Source organism: Hakea prostrata, chromosome 7 (assembly GCF_041222555.1).
Source record: "Hakea prostrata isolate BN-2017 chromosome 7, UWA_Hpros_2, whole genome shotgun sequence".
NCBI classification, from domain to species: Eukaryota; Viridiplantae; Streptophyta; class Magnoliopsida; order Proteales; family Proteaceae; genus Hakea; species Hakea prostrata.
Genome location: NC_142606.1, coordinates 26,147,929 through 26,167,997, shown reverse-complemented (window position 1 = coordinate 26,167,997; position 20,069 = coordinate 26,147,929). Strand labels below are relative to the sequence as shown.

Here is a 20,069-nt window from a genome sequence, read left to right as displayed (position 1 = left end):
TTCAGGCTATAAATTGACATCCCTAAACAGCACAGGAAAAACACTTGATGAAGGACGGTTTTAGCATGGGCTTAAGTCCTTGATTTTCCTTTGGATGCTTTTGTTGCAAAAGGAAGTAGAGATGCTATATCTCAATTGTCACATAATCGTATGGGTCATCCTTCAGATATTGTTTTGCAAAATTAGACCGTAAGTTTTTTGGTGACTCTTGTCACTGTGAGATTTTTCGTTTTTTGAAACAACATAGACTGCCTTTTCCTTTTAGTTCAAATGTGTCAACTGAATTATTTGAATTAGTGCATTCTAATGTTTGGAAATCACCTGTCGATTCTCATGATGGTTTTAAGTACTTTGTTACCTTCATTGATGACAAGTCTCGTGCTAAATGGCTACATTTGTTACGTATGAAAAGTGAAGTGTTGACAATGTTTCAAGATTTTGTCAATATGGTTCAAACCCAATATGGGACCAACATCAAAGTATTGCACAATAAAAATGGAACAGAATATACAAACAATCCATTTTAGCCCTTCATTCAAAGTCAAGGTATGTTGCATCAGAGTTAATGTGTTGACACCCCGTAGCAGAACGGAGTTGCTGAACGAAAAAATTGGCATCTTCTTAAGGTGTCCCTCACTCTTTTATTCCATGCACATGTCCCTAAAACTTATTGTTCTTCTACTATTTCAACTAGCTGTTACTTAATCAACAGTCTTCCAAACAAAATTCTGAAGTATAAGCCTCCAATGGAAATTCTTCTTGGACGCCTTAGCAGTGGTCATCTTCGGGTCTTTGGGTGTGTGTTTTATCCATTCACCTGGTGGTAAGTTAAATCCTCGGGCTTGAAAATGTATTTTCTTGGGCTATATATCTGTGAAGAAGGGCTACAAGTGCCTTGATCCTTCAACCAACAAGTTTTTTAATCTCTCGCGAAGTTGTGTTTGATGAGTCTCATATATATTTTTTTGACAAAGACCAACTTCAGGGGGGATAATGTTTCTGGCTTCGACTATGGTGCTTATACTATTGAAGTTGCTCCTATGCCAGTCCCATTCAACCCAATTAGGGATGATAGTAATAATGACAATGTTCCCAATCATCAAGTTGAATTTCTTGAAGATCAAGTTGAAAAATCAATCAGTTACAATTCCGGATACGACCCTAGAAGTTGTAATGACCCAGAAGTTGTGGCTACTCCTATCCCTATTCGTATGCTACTTGATGCTCACAAAGATCCCACAAACTTCATCAAAGCCGTAAAATCTCCTATATGGGTGAAAACCATGGACAAAGAAGATGTAGCACTCAACAAAAGTCATACTTGGGATATAGTTCCCTTACTTGAAGGAAAGAAGCTTGTTGGATGTTGATGGGTTTATAAAATCAAATACAATAATAATGGATCCATCAAACGTCATAAGGCCAAAGGGAACACACAAACTTATGGAGAGGATTACAAAGAAACCTTTGCTCCAGTGGCTAAAATGAACATTGTCAGAGTGTTATTGTCAATAGCTGTTAATTGTGGATGGTCCCTATTTCAAATGGACGTAAAAAATGCCTTCCTATATGGTGATTTAGAAGAAGTGTAAATGGACATTCCTCCTAGTCATGACTTAGAAAATAAGGCTAGAATGACATGCAAACTAAATAAAGCCATATATGGGCTCAAGCAGTCTCTGCGTGCATGGTACGGTAAGTTAAGTTCCACCATTCTGGTTTTTGGATTTAAAAAATGTGACTCAGACTCTTCGTTGTTTGTTAGAAATAATGCTCAAGGCATTGTGGTTGTTCTTGTCTATGTTGATGACATTGTCATATTTGGTGTCAATCTTCATGAAATAACAGCTCTCAAACGGCACTTGAGCAAGAAATTTGACATTAAGGATCTTGATCATTTACAGTACTTCCTTGGAATTGATCTCGCTTATTCTAGTAAAAGCCTATTTGTCTCCCAAAGGAAGTATGCTTTGGACCTATTAAAAGAAAGAGGCAAGTTGGGAGCTGCTCCAGCAAAAACACCTATGTACTACAGTAGCAAAGTTGTCAAAAATACTGTTCCATTAAAGGAAGTCGGACATTTTCAAAGATTGGTAGGACGTCTAATCTATCTCACTATTACTAGACCTGACATTAGCTATGCCGTCAGTTATGTAAGTCAATTTATGCATTCCCCTACTGAAGGTCATATGGCCCTTGTAGATCGAATACTAAGGTACTTGAAACTTTATCCTGAACGTGGCATTTTGATGAAGAAGAATGGTCATACTGAAATTATTGGCTACACCGATGTAGATTGAGCTGGAAATCCTACAGATAAAAGGTCAATATTTGGGTTTTGCATGTTTTTAGGGGGAAATCTTGTCACTTGGAGAGGTAAATAGAATGTTGTGGCAAGATCAAATGCTGAAGCAAAGTATCGTGCAATGGCCTCAACTACCAATGAACTAGTATGGCTACGACTATTACTACATGAGTTAGGTTTTGGAGGTTCCAATGCACCTATGAAGTTGTTTTGTGATAATTAGGCAGCCTCTCATATTGCTTCGAATCCAATCTTCCATGAAAAGACTAAACATATAGAGGTGGATTGTCATTTTGTTCAAGAGGAAGTACAAGAAAAAACCACCGAGACTCCGTATATTCGAAGTGAAGATCAACTTGCTGATTTTTTACAAAGGCATTGCCTAAAGTCACTTTTCAACGCATGATGTCTAAGTTGACCTCCGATGATGTCTTTGCTCCAACTTGGAGGGGGAGTAAGTGGATGAAGCCAATATGGCAACAAAGCTAGAATCTCATTCTATTGAAACCAATATGGGAATAAAGATACGATCCTATTGTAATCCAACCAACATGGAAATGAAGATAAAATCCTATTGTAATCCTATCCCTCACCCTATGGTTTCCAATTGTAACTCCACCTCTCACTCATTGTATTCATCTCTATTTAAAGGGAATAAACTCTCCCCTAGAAGTAAGTAGAATAGGTGATTCATCTCCGTGGACGTAGGTCTTCCTCTTTGGGTGACCAAACCACGTTATATCTTGTGTTATTTTCTTCCTTATTTCTTTGATTTATTTTCATCACCCACAAACCCCTAAAACAAGAACCCTTGTATCTCTCAATTTAACCATCTAAACCCACCAAATATGGGGGATTGTACTTTTATATTGTTACATATATTCCTCCATTCTTCAACACATTTTGACATGTAGTTTTAGGTTCCCATCTCAAGGAACTTATCCCATACCTCCCATGGGATGGGCTACATATCCCTGAGATCCTAAATATCGTTTTCAAACATAGTCGTTAACCACAAAACCCTATCAAAATCATCCCATCCCATTACACAGCCCATATCACAAAGAACCCCCATATCCTGTAACCGAAAAATCTCAAGAAACCTTTCTTGGTCCCATACGAATTGGTTCTATTAAAAGATCTTGGAAAAAGTGTCCCTCCACAAATTGGGGCTGCATCAGGGTGGGGGGTGGAGAAGTTGGGATTAGGGAATTCACTCTGACACCCTCTATGTCGGTGTGCAGGCATCACACTTCACAGCAATCTTTTTTCCTTGAATTGAATATGCTGCTATTCGCGTAGATCCCTCTTTTGAGGATCTATGGTTTCTAAAATTACCTGCTTCAAAACTCTTCAATGCTACAAATCGAAAAAGACACTTTTTATTCCCAAGCCTTTCGTCCAATTCTCAACCTAATTTTTCTTTCAATTTCTTCTCCTAGAAAAATTATATTTTGAAATCATGTTTCCAGATTAGTTGTATATTCTAAATTTTTGTTTAGAAAATAAATATCAGCATATAATCATCAACTTCTACAGAAACTGCAACAAAAGCTATCCTCTTGAGAAAGCTTATGTACATGCTATAATAAGAAAAAGGTAAGAACAAAAAGAGGAACCTCTTGAGGAAGCTCATGTGCAAGCAGAAATAATGTTCGAGACCATCCACCAATAGTACCATCAAGCAAGAAAGCACTTCCTAGAGCCATGCCATCAGTGAAATTGTGCTGCCACATTAAGAAAAAGTAATGCCTGAATACAATAAAGACTTGTTTGGTGGAATTGAAGTTCTGTGCTTTGCACAAATTTCATTATTAATTTCAGTAGCAGCTTCGGGATTAATATCAAGGAGACACTTACAACACCATCAGAGAAGAGATTCAGATAACCAAACACCAAGTTTGAGGGTGATGCAGTAAGCCCTTTTTCAGTAGAGGGTGTTAATTTATTAGCTGAGCTGCTTGCAGCATCCAAACTTAGTTCACCACCATCACTGGCAACAGTAGTTTTGGTTCTCTGTTCCAAAAAATAATATTATGTGTGTTAAAAAATAATTCACGACTATATAACATGTTTCTATTTCAATTATTCATCTATAAGAAGAGGAAACCAGGTGCAATAAAAATGAAAAATGAAATTTCCTACAATTTTCTACTAATCTGTTTCATTTATATCCTATTTAGCATTGTTCACATCTACATCCCATATGCAATAACAGTTGTGGTCTAGAACTGGCCACGAATATTTACTGAACAAACTTACACACGCACATATACTGCAAAGATAAATGAATGCAAAATTCTCATAGCTTGCTTGCAATGAGAAATTGATCTGAAATTGAGATTTTGGTGCAAATAGCACATGGTTCAGTCATATAGACAAACTAAAGCAGTAAATGTCAACAGAAAAATTAGTTACAAACATAAAAATAATTGCCTGTGCTGAAGCCTGTCTTTTCCAGCAATAAATAAATCAGAAAAAAAAATGTATTGTTCTCAGAACTCAGAAAGGAACTCTTTTGAAGTCTATTCACAAAAATAAGACTGGTTTTACAGTGTGTAGGCCAGTTTTCACTTTTTAGTGGACAAGTGGTGCCAGTAAGAAATACCAACCAAAACCAATAAAAAAATGATAGTCCTTTTTTTTTTATTATTTATTTATTTTATCAGAGACTATACAAGAATTAAAGTCCTAAATAAAAGATGGTGGTTTCGTGGGATAGCACGATACTCAAAGGTTACACGTTGGAAGACAATATCAATAATGAGAATTGAAGACCTTACAAGGACATCAACATATGAAAATCCATACATAAATGAAAAATCACAATATAATAGTTTAAGATTACCTTACGAAGGAGAGATTCATTTTGAGCATGGTTTTCTTCATTTCTGTTGTTATTAGAATTTCCATCCAATTCTTCCTCTGTCAATAACTTTTCTGTTACATTCCCATCCTTCTCATCAGCAGACTGCAACTTCTGACCATCATGAGCCTCGTTCTCATCAGACTTCTTACTGCTCTTATGGTGATGGTGGTGATGACCATGACCCCATGCATTCCCTCCATTTCCAGAATAAGATTCAACATACCTCACAACCTTCTCTACCAGAAGAAAAAGTACAATTCCAGCTGCAACAAGCAAAATATCGCCATAAGAAAATCAAGAGACTGAAAGAATGATAGCATCTGACTCAGAAGCACAAGCCTCAGAAATAAAACCAAAAGCCTTACAGTGAACAAAGGTTACATACACCAGATAAAGTAATATCCAGTTACTAAGATGCTCAATGGTTTTGCATGTCAACTGAAAAACCTTTTTACCGATAAAAAACTAGTAGCTTCTAGTCAAGCTTGCCTAGTTAGTATGTAACACTGGTATATCTATGAAAGAAACAATACAATTGATACCTTAATTAGACCAGCATAGACTAATGAATTTGTGAACCTTAAAAGTATCTATACGCCTTGAAGATTATCCTAAATGAAGGGGAAACAATTTTTAACTTCTTTTCTTTTTTTCTTTTCTTGGGGATGGGGTGGGGGGGGGCGAGACTGGGGATAAGCAACAAGAGGGTTAATGACGTAAACATTTACGTTTTGCACTCACACAGAATGGACAAACCAATAGAAAGATCCTTCAGAGAATGTGAATGTGATTCGCCATGCCCAATGTGATTAAAATGATCATGAATATGGTCCACATGGTTCTCAGACGAATGAGAGTGCCCACCACCTGCAGAGAGAAATACTGAACCATAGTCAATAGCACATTTCAGTCAGAACCTTAGTTCATTACAAATTTAAGTCTTCAAGCTTGAAATTGCATGCTTTAGTGAAATCATGATACCATTTCCATGAGATCTTAAAGAGGATGAATAATTCACAATAAGATACGGGAACTTAAACCACAATAAGATAAGGAAACTAAAATTGACAACTTTAAGAAAGAAGCCAATGCACATGACATCCAGTACACAAAATCTGGTCCATATCATACCAAAAGCATGAGGTAACTGATGAAGAAAAGCATCCCCGAGCATAGCCCCAGCCTGAAAACAAATAAGTCATTCAGGACCAGTTACTCATAGTTGAATAAATTTTTTGTAAGTACTTAATTCAAGCTATCATCTTCACAAGCAGAATTTAAGAAGGTGTGTCCATTTCATTACACAGAAGAGATGGACTTTATCTTAAGGTCCTCCGGGAGCTTATATCTGAACAAAATGCAAGCCAGAAATATGGAAAGGAAACAGTTTGAACAGTATGACTTCTTATTTCCAGTTCAAAAGCATACATATCTAAAATAGAGTCACCCATTACAGATAACTAACATAGAATATTGTTGTGTTATAACCTCATTTGTGATACACATATGGCATGACATAGAATATTGTTGTGTTATAACCTTATTTGAGATACACATATGGCACTTTATTTAATACAAGTGGTGATTTAATTTGGGTGCAGCAACCATTCCCAGAAGATCCAGATTGACCCCACCTCTGGAAAGAATCTTTACTTGCGACAGACAAGACTCACTAACATATTCCAGTCTTTTTATTTGTCTCTTACTACCTTGTATTGAAACATTTGACCAATAAAAACTGCCCCCAAGGAGGACTATTTCCATCATTTCTGTACTCCCCACCAACATTGAGAGGATTCTTGCAGTATCTATGGGGCAACCAATACTCAAACTTCAAATGCACAAAGCAGAGCCAGGAAATGGTAAAGAACAAGAAGAATCTCACCCCAAATGCAGCCAATGAATCAACAACGGCCTTGGATGGTTTTCCTTGTACTGGAATAGCACAAAACATATTAGTCCTTGTTGACAGAAAAAGCACAAGTTAGAATAAAACAAAACTTTACAAGGAGAAATCACAAAGTCAAAGTCAAGGTAAGTACAAGAAAACAAATGCCAAACAACTGAAACTTACAAAAGAGCACTGGCAAAATAATCAGGCAAATGAGGGAAGCCAGGCTCACCAATAGGGAGCAGCCCATCGCTTGGATCCACAGACCTTAACATTTGGAAAAAGGAGAAAAGATAAGAGTGAAGAGGAGTATTAGTAAATATGCTTCGACCAGAAATTATGCATCAGTTGAGACAACTTCTATGATGTTTGGGCAGTAATCAACTGGTAATACAAACAAACCAGCATATGAGGATGTCCATAAACTGTGATAGATGGAGAAATTTCATAAATGAAAGTTCCAAGTATGTCAGAGGTTGTCAGGGAGCCACTAAATCAAGAACACAACATAACACAGCATACAATAGAACTATCTATTACAGTTTACCGAATCTGGAAGCTTCAAGATTCCACCACAAAGAAGGAAAAGAAACAAAGAGTGGCATTTTGCTAAACCCATAACTAATAAGGAAAATATTTTCATGATAATCATTGGTATTCATAGGTTGAAGTTACTGGATTTATGCAGAAGTCTTTCAATGGAATACGAAGTTTGATTCATGGAAGTGATTTAAGAGAACCCAATCATCTCTTGGTTGCTGCAAGTAATCTCAGTTCTACATGCATCATATGGAAAAGGCCAAGACCTACATTATTACCAATTGAAGTGCTAAGAATAGAGATGTTTCCATGTAGATGGCCTGGCTACATTTTCGTTTGGTCGAGGTTTACTTTCTGCAACATGATGGGCTGAAATTTGTTAGATAAGTAGACATGAAGCTCCCTTCTTTCACATGTAGAATTTCTAACCAAAGGGAGTTTGCCATGTGCAATTTAAAACATTGAATAAAATTCAGAACTTCTATGGAGCATGGAGAGTTTGCACAGACATGCATGGAAGGTAAATGGTTTAGTGTCTCGAAATTTGATACATTGCCAATCTAGACCATTTCCTAGATATCCGATAGAAGAAACTACCACAACATATTCCACGTGGCACAACTAGGTAGACCACCCAGCTTGAAAATGTGGCTGCGTCTTTTTGGGGCATGGGACAGCATGTCATGTTTGACACTTCACCAGCTTACACTAATGAATGCTCCTTGCTCATTTATTATCAACATACTTATACTATATCCTGTGTTTCGTTTGTTTATTTATTTATTTATTTGTTGGATGAATTGAATATGAAATAAACGAATCTTTTCCTCACAAATTAATAAAAGGAAAAACAAGAAGAAATACAAGGATAGACCTTCGCGACAAGACAATGACTACCTTACATCTAAATCAAGCTGAAGGAGGCCACCCAAAGAGTAATAAAAAGGCATAATCAGCCCCAAACTGTCAATCACCTGGATATAAAACTCAGCTTCCTCCTAGGATTGTAGGGAGAAACAGGAGGAACGACCGTCTCCCAAATTGATTCTCTGAAACAAATGAAGGATCATAAAAGGGGCCTCCAGTAACTTTCTGTTACTTCCATAACTGCATCATCAGGATCAACTTCAAGCACTAACCAATCTCACCTTCTCAGGCTACAAAAACTTCATCAAGTCCAGGCCATTGTGCTTCTCAGATTGCAAAAGCCAGAAGTTTGATTTGTTGTCAACTACGCTAGGATAAAGCCACTCATTTTGAGAGTATTGACATTCTGAAAAACTACAGGAGCATTATGATGTTCTGTATTCTAGACAAAACAACCTCTCATGTATCCTCTGAGTTGTCACAGGAATTCTACAAGTTGATTGAAAAGGTCACTCTTTGACCCCTTGTTTTCTACCTTCAAGTGAACGTATCAGGTGCTAAATTCCATGCTTCCTAATACCTCTGGTGTGTTCAAACACAGAACCAGTGAGAGCATCTTGCAGTTATGGAAGTCTTGGGATTCTTCTCAAAGAGTTTGACTTTGTTTGCTCAAAGGTTCTTGATGGTTATAAAGTGATCATATTGTCTATTGACTTCCAAAGGTTCTTTGTGTATCTTGCGAAGATTCACATAATGCTGCACCAGCTGATAATTCAGCCCTCGCTGCTTACACACCTACTGTGGTTTTGGAGTACAAGGTTCTAGTGGCGGTCGCAGAAGTAATTCTGGTAAAACCTCTATTACTACTAGTTCACAAAGTTCTTTAGACACTTCAAGCACGGCTGAAACTTATCATTACATCCTGAGCAATAAACATATCCAAATATTTTGCTAGAAACTTGAAAGCAAGCCTTCTCAGTTTGAATTTCTCTACTGTTTAGCCTGAGGGAGGATTTTGAAAATGTCAGATCAGGGATTATACATGTTTTACTAAATTTCAGGCTTTAGTTATCTCAGCCTTCCACAGCCACTTTTGTTCAGATAGGTAATGCTACTACTTGTTTATCATCTGCTTCTCACCCCCTGATCATTGAGTTAGGTGCCTCAAATAATATGACTGGGTACTTAGGCATATATCCTTCTTTTGTTCTTCCACTTTAATTGTCATCATAGCACATGGCTCCTATGCCAAAGTTAAGGGTATAGGGACCTCCAAGTTACTTTTCCTTTCTTAACGGCATTTGTCCTTTAGTTATCAGAGTTTCCTTTTAATTTGTGTCTGTCTACATATCTACTTGTACTTAAATTACTCTATTACTTTTTTTTGGCTTTCGTCATTTTCAGGATATTACAATGAAGTTGATTTTTAGAGGTCATAAGTCTATAGGGTTGCATCTATTCAAAGATGAATACTTTGTGGCGTACTCTGATATATTAGTGCTGTACCAAATTCACCATCATTTGCTTCATTGAAATTTTGTTCTCTTTCCAGTTTGCCTTCTGAGTCTTGTCAATTTTGGAAGGTTCACGATGTGAGCTCTCCCTTTCATGTTATTGAACACTAAACAATTTTTATTTTTTCTTTTTTTCTTTTTTTTTTCTTTTTTTTCTTTTCTTTCTTTAGTGAATTCTGATGCTAAGATGGATGAGTGGCAAACTAGGAAGGGTAACGTAAGGAACAATCATATTAGAGTTCAGCTCATAGTTGCTACAATAAATGATAAGCTACGAGAAAGTCGATTGCGGTGGTACACCCATGTTCAATGGAGGCCTTTAGATGCCGCTATGTGGAGAAGCAATTTAGTCCAAAATGAAGTAATTAGAAGCACTAGGGGCAGACTTAAGATAACGTTAAGAGAAGTGGTGACAAAAGATATGAATAGCTTAGGCCTTGTATCTAGTATGGCCTCAAATAGAGCTGATAGGAAGGAAAGGATTCATGTAGCCGAGCGCATTTAGTTGGGAAAGGTGTGTTCTTGTTGTTGTTGCTGTAGTGCATTCTGATGGGTGGGGTGTATATTATGCTATTTCTACTTTGGGGTACTGTAACTTTGTTACTTTTGTTAATGACTATTCTAGAGGTTACCCGGGTATATTTCACGAAAAATTGCTCTGAAATATTTTCTATCTTTTGTGGTTTTGTGGCGAAATACATTCTCAGTAAAAAATTCCAATGTGTATCTTCGAAGTGATAATCCAAAAGAGTATTTTCTACTCATGATTTTATGTTACACAATGGTATTATTCATCAGTATTCTTGTACTTGAATCCCTCAACAGAACGATCTGCCACCACCTTGATTTCTCCTGCAACTTTGTTCATTCTCAGCAATAGCCAGTAAGAACTCTGATCGAATAGAGATTTTGAAGACAGATTCAGATCACAAATAGGTCCATTCAATCACAGCTTCTCAGCAAGTCAGTGGTTTGCGAGTTCTCACTAGTCCTTCATTTTGGTATCACCTTCATATCTCTACTTCTGGCCAATGGAATTGGCAGAAAATTTGGAAGAGAGGTTATCTTCACTTCATTACACTCAACCTCAACTTTTTGCACTGTTTTACACACTGGTCTGATCTCTACCTACTTAGTTTGGTTTTATGGATATTTTGATATGAAAACTACAACCATCAGCAATGAACTGTACCTTGAAGAAGAAGCCAAATAGAGCTACGAGGGCTTCTGCCAAGCAGCTAGTGTTGGTAGACAACAACTCCCATCCTAGGTGATTTTTTTCATTTTTAATGTTCTTTTACTTTTGGTCCAACCTTCCAATGGGTTTGTTTCATTGTAACCCTGATCCAGTTTAAGTTGTACATACAAGAGTGTAACACCAACATGTATAAGAATTATCGAGGGTTTTAAGGGATCCATGATTTGAAGGCTATTGTTTTGAATCAAAGTGGTTGACAGTGGTGACTTACTTAAGTTGCTTTAGGCTATTTAGAAGCCTTTGGATCTTGTTCTTAGAGTTGGGAGTTTGTTAGGAATGGGTACCAATAGAGGCGGAGCATAGGGGCCAGGGGGGCCATCCCTTCCCCCCCCCCCCCCACCCCAAATATTAGAAATAAATTTTTACAGTAAAGATGACGGGTATAAATGTCATTCTTAATAATGGTTACCCTTAAACCCCTACTTTTAAGGAACAAAAATTAAATCCTAATTAGAAACTAACTCATGATCCATAAATTTCTCCCTATTTATTCTCTCATATTTCCATTTCTATTTATTCTATTCCCTATCTCTCTCTTCTAGTATTCTTTTTAGAAAACCTTAGAAAACCACAAAGGCATGAGCCAAGTGATTTCTTTTTAATAATTTAATTATTAAACTAATTGTTTTTTCTAACATTGTATTGAACTAATTATTTAAGTAACAGACGTACTCTCTTTCTTTCTCAATTTATATTTCTCTTTCTCTATCTCTCTAACCTTTTTTGTTATTCTTTTTAGAAAACAATGATCTAATTGAAAGTTTTTCCAATTTAAGTATTGAACTAACTGAAGTAATTGTTTTTTCTAACATTGTATATTTGCATGGTTGTATTGAAGTAATTGTTCTATTAAAAAAAAATTTATTGAACTAATTGAAAGAATCTGACTCTTATTTTTTTAGAAAATCTATCTTTTCTACTTAATTTATGGAAATTGATTGTTTTCCCCATATTTAGTTAATCGACTTCAAACCTTTCTTTTCTCGTACAATTTCTCCCATACCTTCTTTCTTCCATGCTTTTTTAAAGTTTTAATCGGTAACAAATCAAATCATACAATTTTAGCCCCAATGCTTTATTTCAATATATTTTTAACAATTTACCTATAATTGTGTTATCTATATTTTAATCTTCCTATTAATTTACCTATATTTTTATTGTGGGCCCCATGTCCGAATATGATAAAAAAAATTCAGTAGTTCAGTAGTGGGTCCCACATGGACCACACATTATCTGGGGTGAAAACGCGTTAGTGCTCGACCGACGAGGAGTTGATCCAGACTTAATATTCGGTCCGGTCCGCCTCCGCCCCCAAATGTTTAATCTTGGCTCCGCCACTAGGTACCAATATCCTTAATCACTTAATTTGCATATCCTATTAATTTCAAAATTAATTTTTTCATTAAATTCCCTATCATGGATTTATGGATACAGTTCAGAATATACAATTCAACTAGGCTTGAGTTTATTGTTCCTAAAAGGAAGGTAGGCCTGATTCTTAAAGTCCATGCCTGATTTAGCTAGTGTTTGAAATCCAGCCCCGGCATCCTAGGTGCTTCCAGTCATTCCAGACCCTGGTCCAAGTATCTGAATTAGATTGTGGACTTAGCCTGTGTTCTCCATTAGCACTACAACCGCTGGTTTACAGCAAGGTTATTCATAGTTCAGATTATCCTCACCCATTCTTTCCTATTATTTTGACTTGTTTCGGTTCAGGGAGACAACCGGTCGATGAATACTTGCTGCCTATCCATGACAACCATCAGAATAGCCCAAAACTTCCACTATACCGTCCAAAGCTTTAAAACCCGCAACTGCAGATATCGTGGGCTGCTTGTTCTCAGATTTAATGGAACTTTTGAGGATCACCTCTTCCTTAGGTCATCCTTATTAGTTCCAAATTGCAGCCCATTGTTTCGCTACTAGACCCTTTGATCCTAGAGTCCAAGCTTGCCTCAAGGAAGTCCTAAAATCTAGGAACCCTTAGTATCAGTTGAATTTACATCAATCCATCCCTAGGGCCTCTGCACACCAATATCCTAAAGCTCCTTCCCATCTGACTTTTCCACTGGTTTGATTTACCTGAAGACGGGGGATTCAATTCGGTACCACCTAGCCTGCACACCAATATCCTAAAGCTCCTTCCCATCTGAATTTTCCACTGGTTTGATTTACCTGAAGACGGGGGATTCAATTCGGTACCACCTAGCTGGTAGGCCCAGCAACAGAACGATGGAGAAACAATTAATAGGACATGCAGAATGAAGGCAATTCCCCATCTCATGGATAACTGATGACATACGACCTCAGAGAAAAGTACTTCAAAAGTACTTTAGATTTCAACTACAAAAATAGTTCAACACTAACAGAAGGAAGTATTTCTGTAGCTGAAATGAAACAATTGAACACCCTAGCTTGCCATAATGGTGTCAGGGGAACTAAATTGCAAATCTTGACTTACAACTACCCTTGGTGTGACTAACATCCATGGTGTTTAAGATTGTAGGAGAATGCCCTCAGGGCAGACACTTTTATCTCAATTGACAGGCATAGACCATGATTGAAGGTCTTGTGAGATCTCGATATTATGAAAGGCCGAGACAAGATGGTCTGCAAAACCCAGGAAGTTGTAAATCTCAGCCGAGATCTAGTCGAGTTGGGATCTCGGTTCAACTGGGATCTCAGTCAAGTTCGCCCTTTGAATAACCCCTCTCGTCAAGTCAAGACGAGAACTCACCTCCTCTTGACCCCTGCTTATTGTTCTTCCACTTCTGGCCAGATTTTTCACCAAAAATTGCTCGGCTCTTCCCCTACATTGCATCAACACTTCATATAGGTCATGTAGAGTAAGTAATCAACAAGGATTGAGTGAGTTTGAAGCCATTCTTCAAGGAAAGTGACATTTTTTCCCCCTAATTTCATTTTTCATTCCAAATAATATGTTCTACATTAGGTGCTTGTATCCATTGCTCTAGTACCAAATTGATGTAACCCAACTCTTGGGTTAAGGATTCTTTGAAATAATCCCCTAGAATTCAGGGTTAGCCCAGAATCTTCTTATGAATCAGAAAATAATTAACAAAATTTAAGGGGTTGAGTTATGGTAAAAAGGAATACTACGGGAAGTGCTATGGAAGGGTTTGTGAGATATTAGGGTTTTAACAATATCCCATGGGATGATTTTGGGAGACTAAAAATTATCCTAGGGTTGTTGGGGAAGAAGATGAGATATATTGGATTAATATGGGAAGGGTTTGAGATACCTAAAATTACCTGGGAAAGGGAAGTAAGCCTGCGGTCAGGTATGGAGGGTTTTGGGATGATCTTGGGCAATCTTTCTCAACTCTTTTCTTTCTTTCTTTTTCTTTTTCTTTTTCTTTTTTTTTTTTTTTTTTTTTTTTCTCTTTTCTTTATTTTTTCTGTTTCCAGACTTGCTGCAAGTTAGAGAAGGGGAAAGAGAGGGGGCCAAGAGAGAGAATGGGGAGAGGGGGTGCTGCAAGGGTTGGGGGTGGTGGGGGAGGGGATTAGAGGTGCCACAGGGGGTGGGGGATGGTTCCCTAGGGACCGTGATGGGTGGGGGGAGGGGATTTAGGGGGAAGCAAAGGGAGGGGAGGGGTTCCTAGGGCCTGTGCAAGAAAGGGAACAGGACGGCTGCGATGGAGGTGGGAAGGTGAGTAAGGGGCTGGGGGTGTTGAACTTACTTGGGAGGCTGCTGTTCATGAAAAGCTGCTGCTGGAAGTTGAAGATGGTTGCTGAAATTGAAGAAAGAAACCTTTAATTCTGCTGTGGCCCTCCCAAGAAAGGCATGGCTTGTTTTCCAACAAGAGTCTTTAATCTTTACTCAATTCTGTCAAACTTTACAATGGAGGGAATGGCTTATTTATAGCCTTACATGAAGAAAGAGAGAGTTAAGACTGTAACTAGGAAATAGAAATAGAGTTACACCCCACAACTAACTCAACTTACAATGGAATATAACTCTCAAACTATTAACTCAAATAAGACACTAAAAATAGATCCATGACCCTTGGATCGAGATGATTCTATCCAGACCCATTTGAGTCCTACAAGGGGCTGGAAAATGACCAAAATACCCTTGGGGGCATTCGGCCAGCTTAGATTGGCCATTTGGATCTGGACTTTTGGGACCCAATTATGGGAGAGTCCTTGTGTTCACATCAGGTTGACTCAAGAGTTGCGCTTTATACTAAATCATCTATGAGATTTTATTATGAAAACAAACCTGCCATCATTACATCACATAATCCTGATAGAAGAAAACGTATTGAGATGGATTGGTGCCACACTTCATCAAAAAGAATATTGATTTTGGCCAAATATGCACTCCCTTTTGTGAGGACTAGAGATCAGTTAGTGGACACCTTAACCAAGGGCCTTATTTCTCATTAGTTCAATGCCCTTTCATGCAAGCTGGGAATGCTTGACATCCACTCTCTAGCTTGAGGGAGGAGTGCTAGAGCTGTTGGAATTGATAATGTTACTTTTGGGCAAATGCCTATTACATTGTAACTTAATCTAATGTTTTATCTTTTTCCTTATCTACCTTTTACCTTGGCTATCTTATGTCAGATAGGGGAGCAAAGTTGTGATTTGTCTTTCTTGCGTTAGTAATCAATGTTTGTGATTCTGACGTGGAGGGGAAAACACACAGGATTACAGAATTCTTCTCATCTCTTCTCTTCCACCTCCTACAACCTTTTTCCTCCATCCTTGTCCTTTGTATTAGATAACTTGCAACTGAAGCTTCACACCGTAGATACTGATGTCCTCCAAACACTTTGTATATATAGGAAAGCAAGTATGAAGGGACTCCTATTTCCGCTCTGTTTTGACCCTTATGCACTTCATACCCTTTTGTCTAAGACCCCACCTGACATTTTTATTTTTAATCCCCTAAACCACTAAATTCTCCACCATCAGTAGACAGCATTAACAAACCCTAAATCCACAAAACAGCCCAAAGTAACTGCTAAAATCATCTACAAAGATTTGATCGATTACCCCCCCCCCCCCATACCCTCCTAAAAACAGCATTCAAGTTTAGTTGAATTATGGTCTCACAAACTCTAGGATTTTCACATATTCTCTATTCCAAAACACAAAACCCAACCCTAAATCGCTGTCAAATCAATTCCAGCTACTTCCCTCCATTAAAACATCATGAAATCTTCACTTTTAGATTCTCCAACTTCAATGGCATAAACAATGCATCAAACCCTAATGGTAATTTGTTATAAAACTTATTTTTAGCCAATTTGAATTCTTGTTCATATCAGATCCTGGTTTATTGGCTTATAAGTGACCTTCGACCAGTTGAGAGGTGTATCAGTTCCTCAGGATTGGTTTATTTGTTATCTGAGTCTAGTTTACTGGCATCAAAACTCGTTGATACTCCTATGGGTCCATGTTCGAAGTTTGGATCCAAACATGTTTTATAGACAAGTGTGAGATTCATGGGAAAACTTGACTACCTCATTGGCTCTAGACTGTATAATTGGTTGTCAGTGTTGTTGGTAAATTTATGCAATCCCTAATGAAGGGTTTATTGGGAGGCAGCCGATCGCATGTTATAGTATTTGAAAGGGGCCTTTGGGCTCATCTATTGGCCCCATAAAATAGCTGATTTTAGTACATCTCTCTTATGCTGACAGGGCAGACACTGGTGGCAAGAAAAATCAACCACTGGATATTGGACATTAGAGTGTGGCAAATTTAATCACTTGGCATATTAAGAAATAGACTATAGTTGCAAGGTCTAGTACAAAGGTAGATATCAAGCTATTGCACAAATCAAAGTCAAGTTGATGTGTAAAGCCAATTCTTCATGAATTGGATTTTCCAACCACTCAGCCCATGAAGCGGCTCCATGATAATTAGGTGGCCATCTACACTGCTGATAATCCCATGTTTCATGAGAGAAAAGAACATATTGAAGTGAATTATCACTTTGTAAACAGTGAATTGATTAAGAATACAATTGTAACTCCCTTTGTTACTTCTTCTGACCAACTTGAAGATGTACATACTAAGCCATCGTTTGTCCATGATGAAAAACTAATGTTGAAAGCTAGGCATGGGTGATGTACATGCTCCAACAGGGAGTGCTACTAAGAAAAGTGTATTGGACCCTCTATACCATGGGGGGTACAAAGGGGTGCCACAACATTGAAGGTGCCACTCCCTTTGTGTATCTTCATGTTTGCGTGTTTAGTTATTATTATAACTCAAGGATAGTATTTCCTTGTTAGATTAGGACAAATCAATCATTACCTTTCTACTAGTAACTTGAGACCATATATTGATTAAAGGGGGACTGATAAAGCATGGTCTGGTGGACCCTAGCAGTCACAGCTCTTCTCTCTTGTGATTGCTGGTTATCTCTTACAGTCTTTTAACAAAAGTGAAAAAGCGTTTAGTTTTTAAGGAAAGGAAATCTTTTCGATTCTTCTCACCCTTTGGCATTCTGTTTTTGGGTTGAGGGTCCCCCCCGTTTTGGTGGGGTGAGGGGGTTGGGGAAGGGGATAGAGGAGCAAATTTTAGTCTAAGGTAGTTAACAGCAGGAACCAGGAAGCACCAGTCAAGAAAGGCACAGTTAAAGAATCCAACTAAGGAAATGAAAACCGATCTCCATTTAGGGAGGACGACAACTGGACAAAGGACTTGGGTGATGGGAATGAGACCTTGAAACGGATATAATGTCAGAAACAGTCGACTAGAGCAGTACACATCTCCAAGCACAGTGATTGAGTTGAGACCACCACCTATTGTTCACTGAGCTTCAAAGCATGTAAGTCCTATTCTTTGAAATAAATGAAAATTCTTTGGTTTCTTCATGCATACATGTATTTGTAAAAGACGAGCAGAACTGGAGTGGGCCACAAAGTAGAACTCAAACAGAAACTGTAGTTGACACCTAATCTATAGAAACCCAAACAACTGATCCCAAATCCAAATCCTCAGAATGTTCTGTCAAGGGTATCACCACTTACCATAGAACATGGCAGTTCCCATTAGACTTTGTCACTTGTCCCATTTTTCTAAAACCTTAATGGGGTCAAATCTGAGTGTTCTATCTACCAACCCCCCCCCCCCCCAAAAAAAAGGAGTGTTCAGAGGCCATCAATCCATTTAAAATACTTGCCACTTCTCACTATAATATTTGTTTTCATATGTGCAGTTTAGAAGTTTTCTCATACTTCATCGTCTACATCCAATAACATGCTGGAAAATTCTACCTCTCTCATCTAGTAAAGATAGCTTAAGGCAGAAAAGGTAGCAATTAACCCCTTTCCCTGTTCATTAACTAAGTACTTATTCACAATTCCTTTCACTACCATTTCAGTCCATGCCTATGGAGACTCCTTGAAGCCACAATAAAGAAAAGTGGTATCCACTCCTACACAGTACGTGATTGCATACCCTGAAAATTCAACTTCCACATGGTATAAACAAGTAGTCACATTAAGTCCAAACAATTATAGTTAGCACCAAAATAATGAAATCTTAAGTAATACATTGATAAACTAGGAAAACATCGCTCATAACTGTGAATGCGATCAAACATTAATTAATTACGTTTCAAAATTCAGTTCTTCAGAAAAAGGACAAATAAAGGAAAGGCATGAAAGGAAATCTGGTGTTGAGGTCCAGACAAATATAATAAAATGCAATAGAATGGAATGCCCTCCAAGAACTCAATCTGAAACAAGTCAAGATACCCCACCCAAGCTCGAAAGTTCTGAATCAAGATGATCATGACCGCGATGGTGGTTGTGGTCGTGATCGTGATGACCATGGTGGGAGCCGAACCCGTACAATTTGAGATCCTCTTCTTCTGCAATTTCCTCTGCAAGCTTGTTCTCCGACAGATCCATATGATGCTCATGATGATGATGGTGATGATGTTCGTGACCGTGATGGCCGTGGTCTGACTGATAATGCTGCCGAGGATGCGGACTGCTGAAAGGACAAGATCCAGATTCGTCTCCATGCCCTAAGCAGATGCCCAGTCCCATAATCGATATCAGAAGCAAGATTGCTAATCTCTGTTCCGACAACACCAACATCTTTCAAATCTTCTCGCTAAGTACAAAAACAAGAACAGAGTCAAGAACAGAATGGAGGCAGAGACTAAAGGATTACAGTTGTTTTTCTCCTGGGTAGAAGGGGTTACTGGGATTAATCAATAAAAAATCTTAAATGGATGAAGCAGAAGGAAAGAGCGTTTGCAAGTGCTTTGAATACTTACGAAACGAATCGCAGCAGAGAAAATAACAATGGCCCTTCGGCCACTATGACACCAAAGTGAGCACATCCATTTCTCCTTTATTATTAAAATTTTTCCAAATTTTGCGTAACAATTTTTATTTAATAACTTCTACTTTTAAGTGAGATTGAGATACGGAAAGCCTGGGTCGAGGATGCCATACTGAATAACAACTGAACTGAATGTTCAGCACACTCGCTGCTCTACCGACCGGTGGCTATTGCTGTTTTCACCTGTTTGGGATTAGATTTTCAATCTCTTTTTCGGTTTCTTTTTCTTTTCCTTTCCAGTTTCCGGTCAACCTCATTTTGGTTTATTTGTTTTCTAAATTATTCACTTCCTCCGCTAACCTCTATTTGCCAATTGTCCATTGTAGACGACGGACTCGAAAATTTGTTGTCATTTGTACAAATAAGAAATAACAAAGGCTTCTTATTTTCTACCAAAAAAGGAAGAAAGTTAAAAGAAAAGAGGTAAAAAACCCTTCATCCCAATTGATATGCCCGATTTACCGTAACTCTAGCCCGACCAATAAGAG

General features: G+C 38.0%; 1 protein-coding gene across 1 annotated transcript in view; it reads right to left on the bottom strand.

Annotated features, from left to right (window-relative positions):
• IAR1 (ZIP metal ion transporter family) overlaps nucleotides 1-19,773 on the bottom strand; it is a 38,425-nt gene extending 18,652 nt beyond the window's left edge. The window contains exons 1-9 of the mRNA XM_089161568.1: nucleotides 19,514-19,773; nucleotides 18,989-19,347; nucleotides 7,249-7,332; nucleotides 7,060-7,109; nucleotides 6,306-6,357; nucleotides 5,916-6,041; nucleotides 5,154-5,437; nucleotides 4,166-4,321; nucleotides 3,925-4,032 (exon numbers count right to left, since the gene is read on the bottom strand). Of these exons, the coding sequence (XP_089017694.1) occupies nucleotides 3,925-4,032; nucleotides 4,166-4,321; nucleotides 5,154-5,437; nucleotides 5,916-6,041; nucleotides 6,306-6,357; nucleotides 7,060-7,109; nucleotides 7,249-7,332; nucleotides 18,989-19,331 (1,203 nt within the window). The 5' untranslated portion in view covers nucleotides 19,332-19,347; nucleotides 19,514-19,773. The remainder of the gene's footprint in view (nucleotides 1-3,924; nucleotides 4,033-4,165; nucleotides 4,322-5,153; nucleotides 5,438-5,915; nucleotides 6,042-6,305; nucleotides 6,358-7,059; nucleotides 7,110-7,248; nucleotides 7,333-18,988; nucleotides 19,348-19,513) is intronic.
• Between the last annotated feature and the right edge of the window lie 296 nt (nucleotides 19,774-20,069).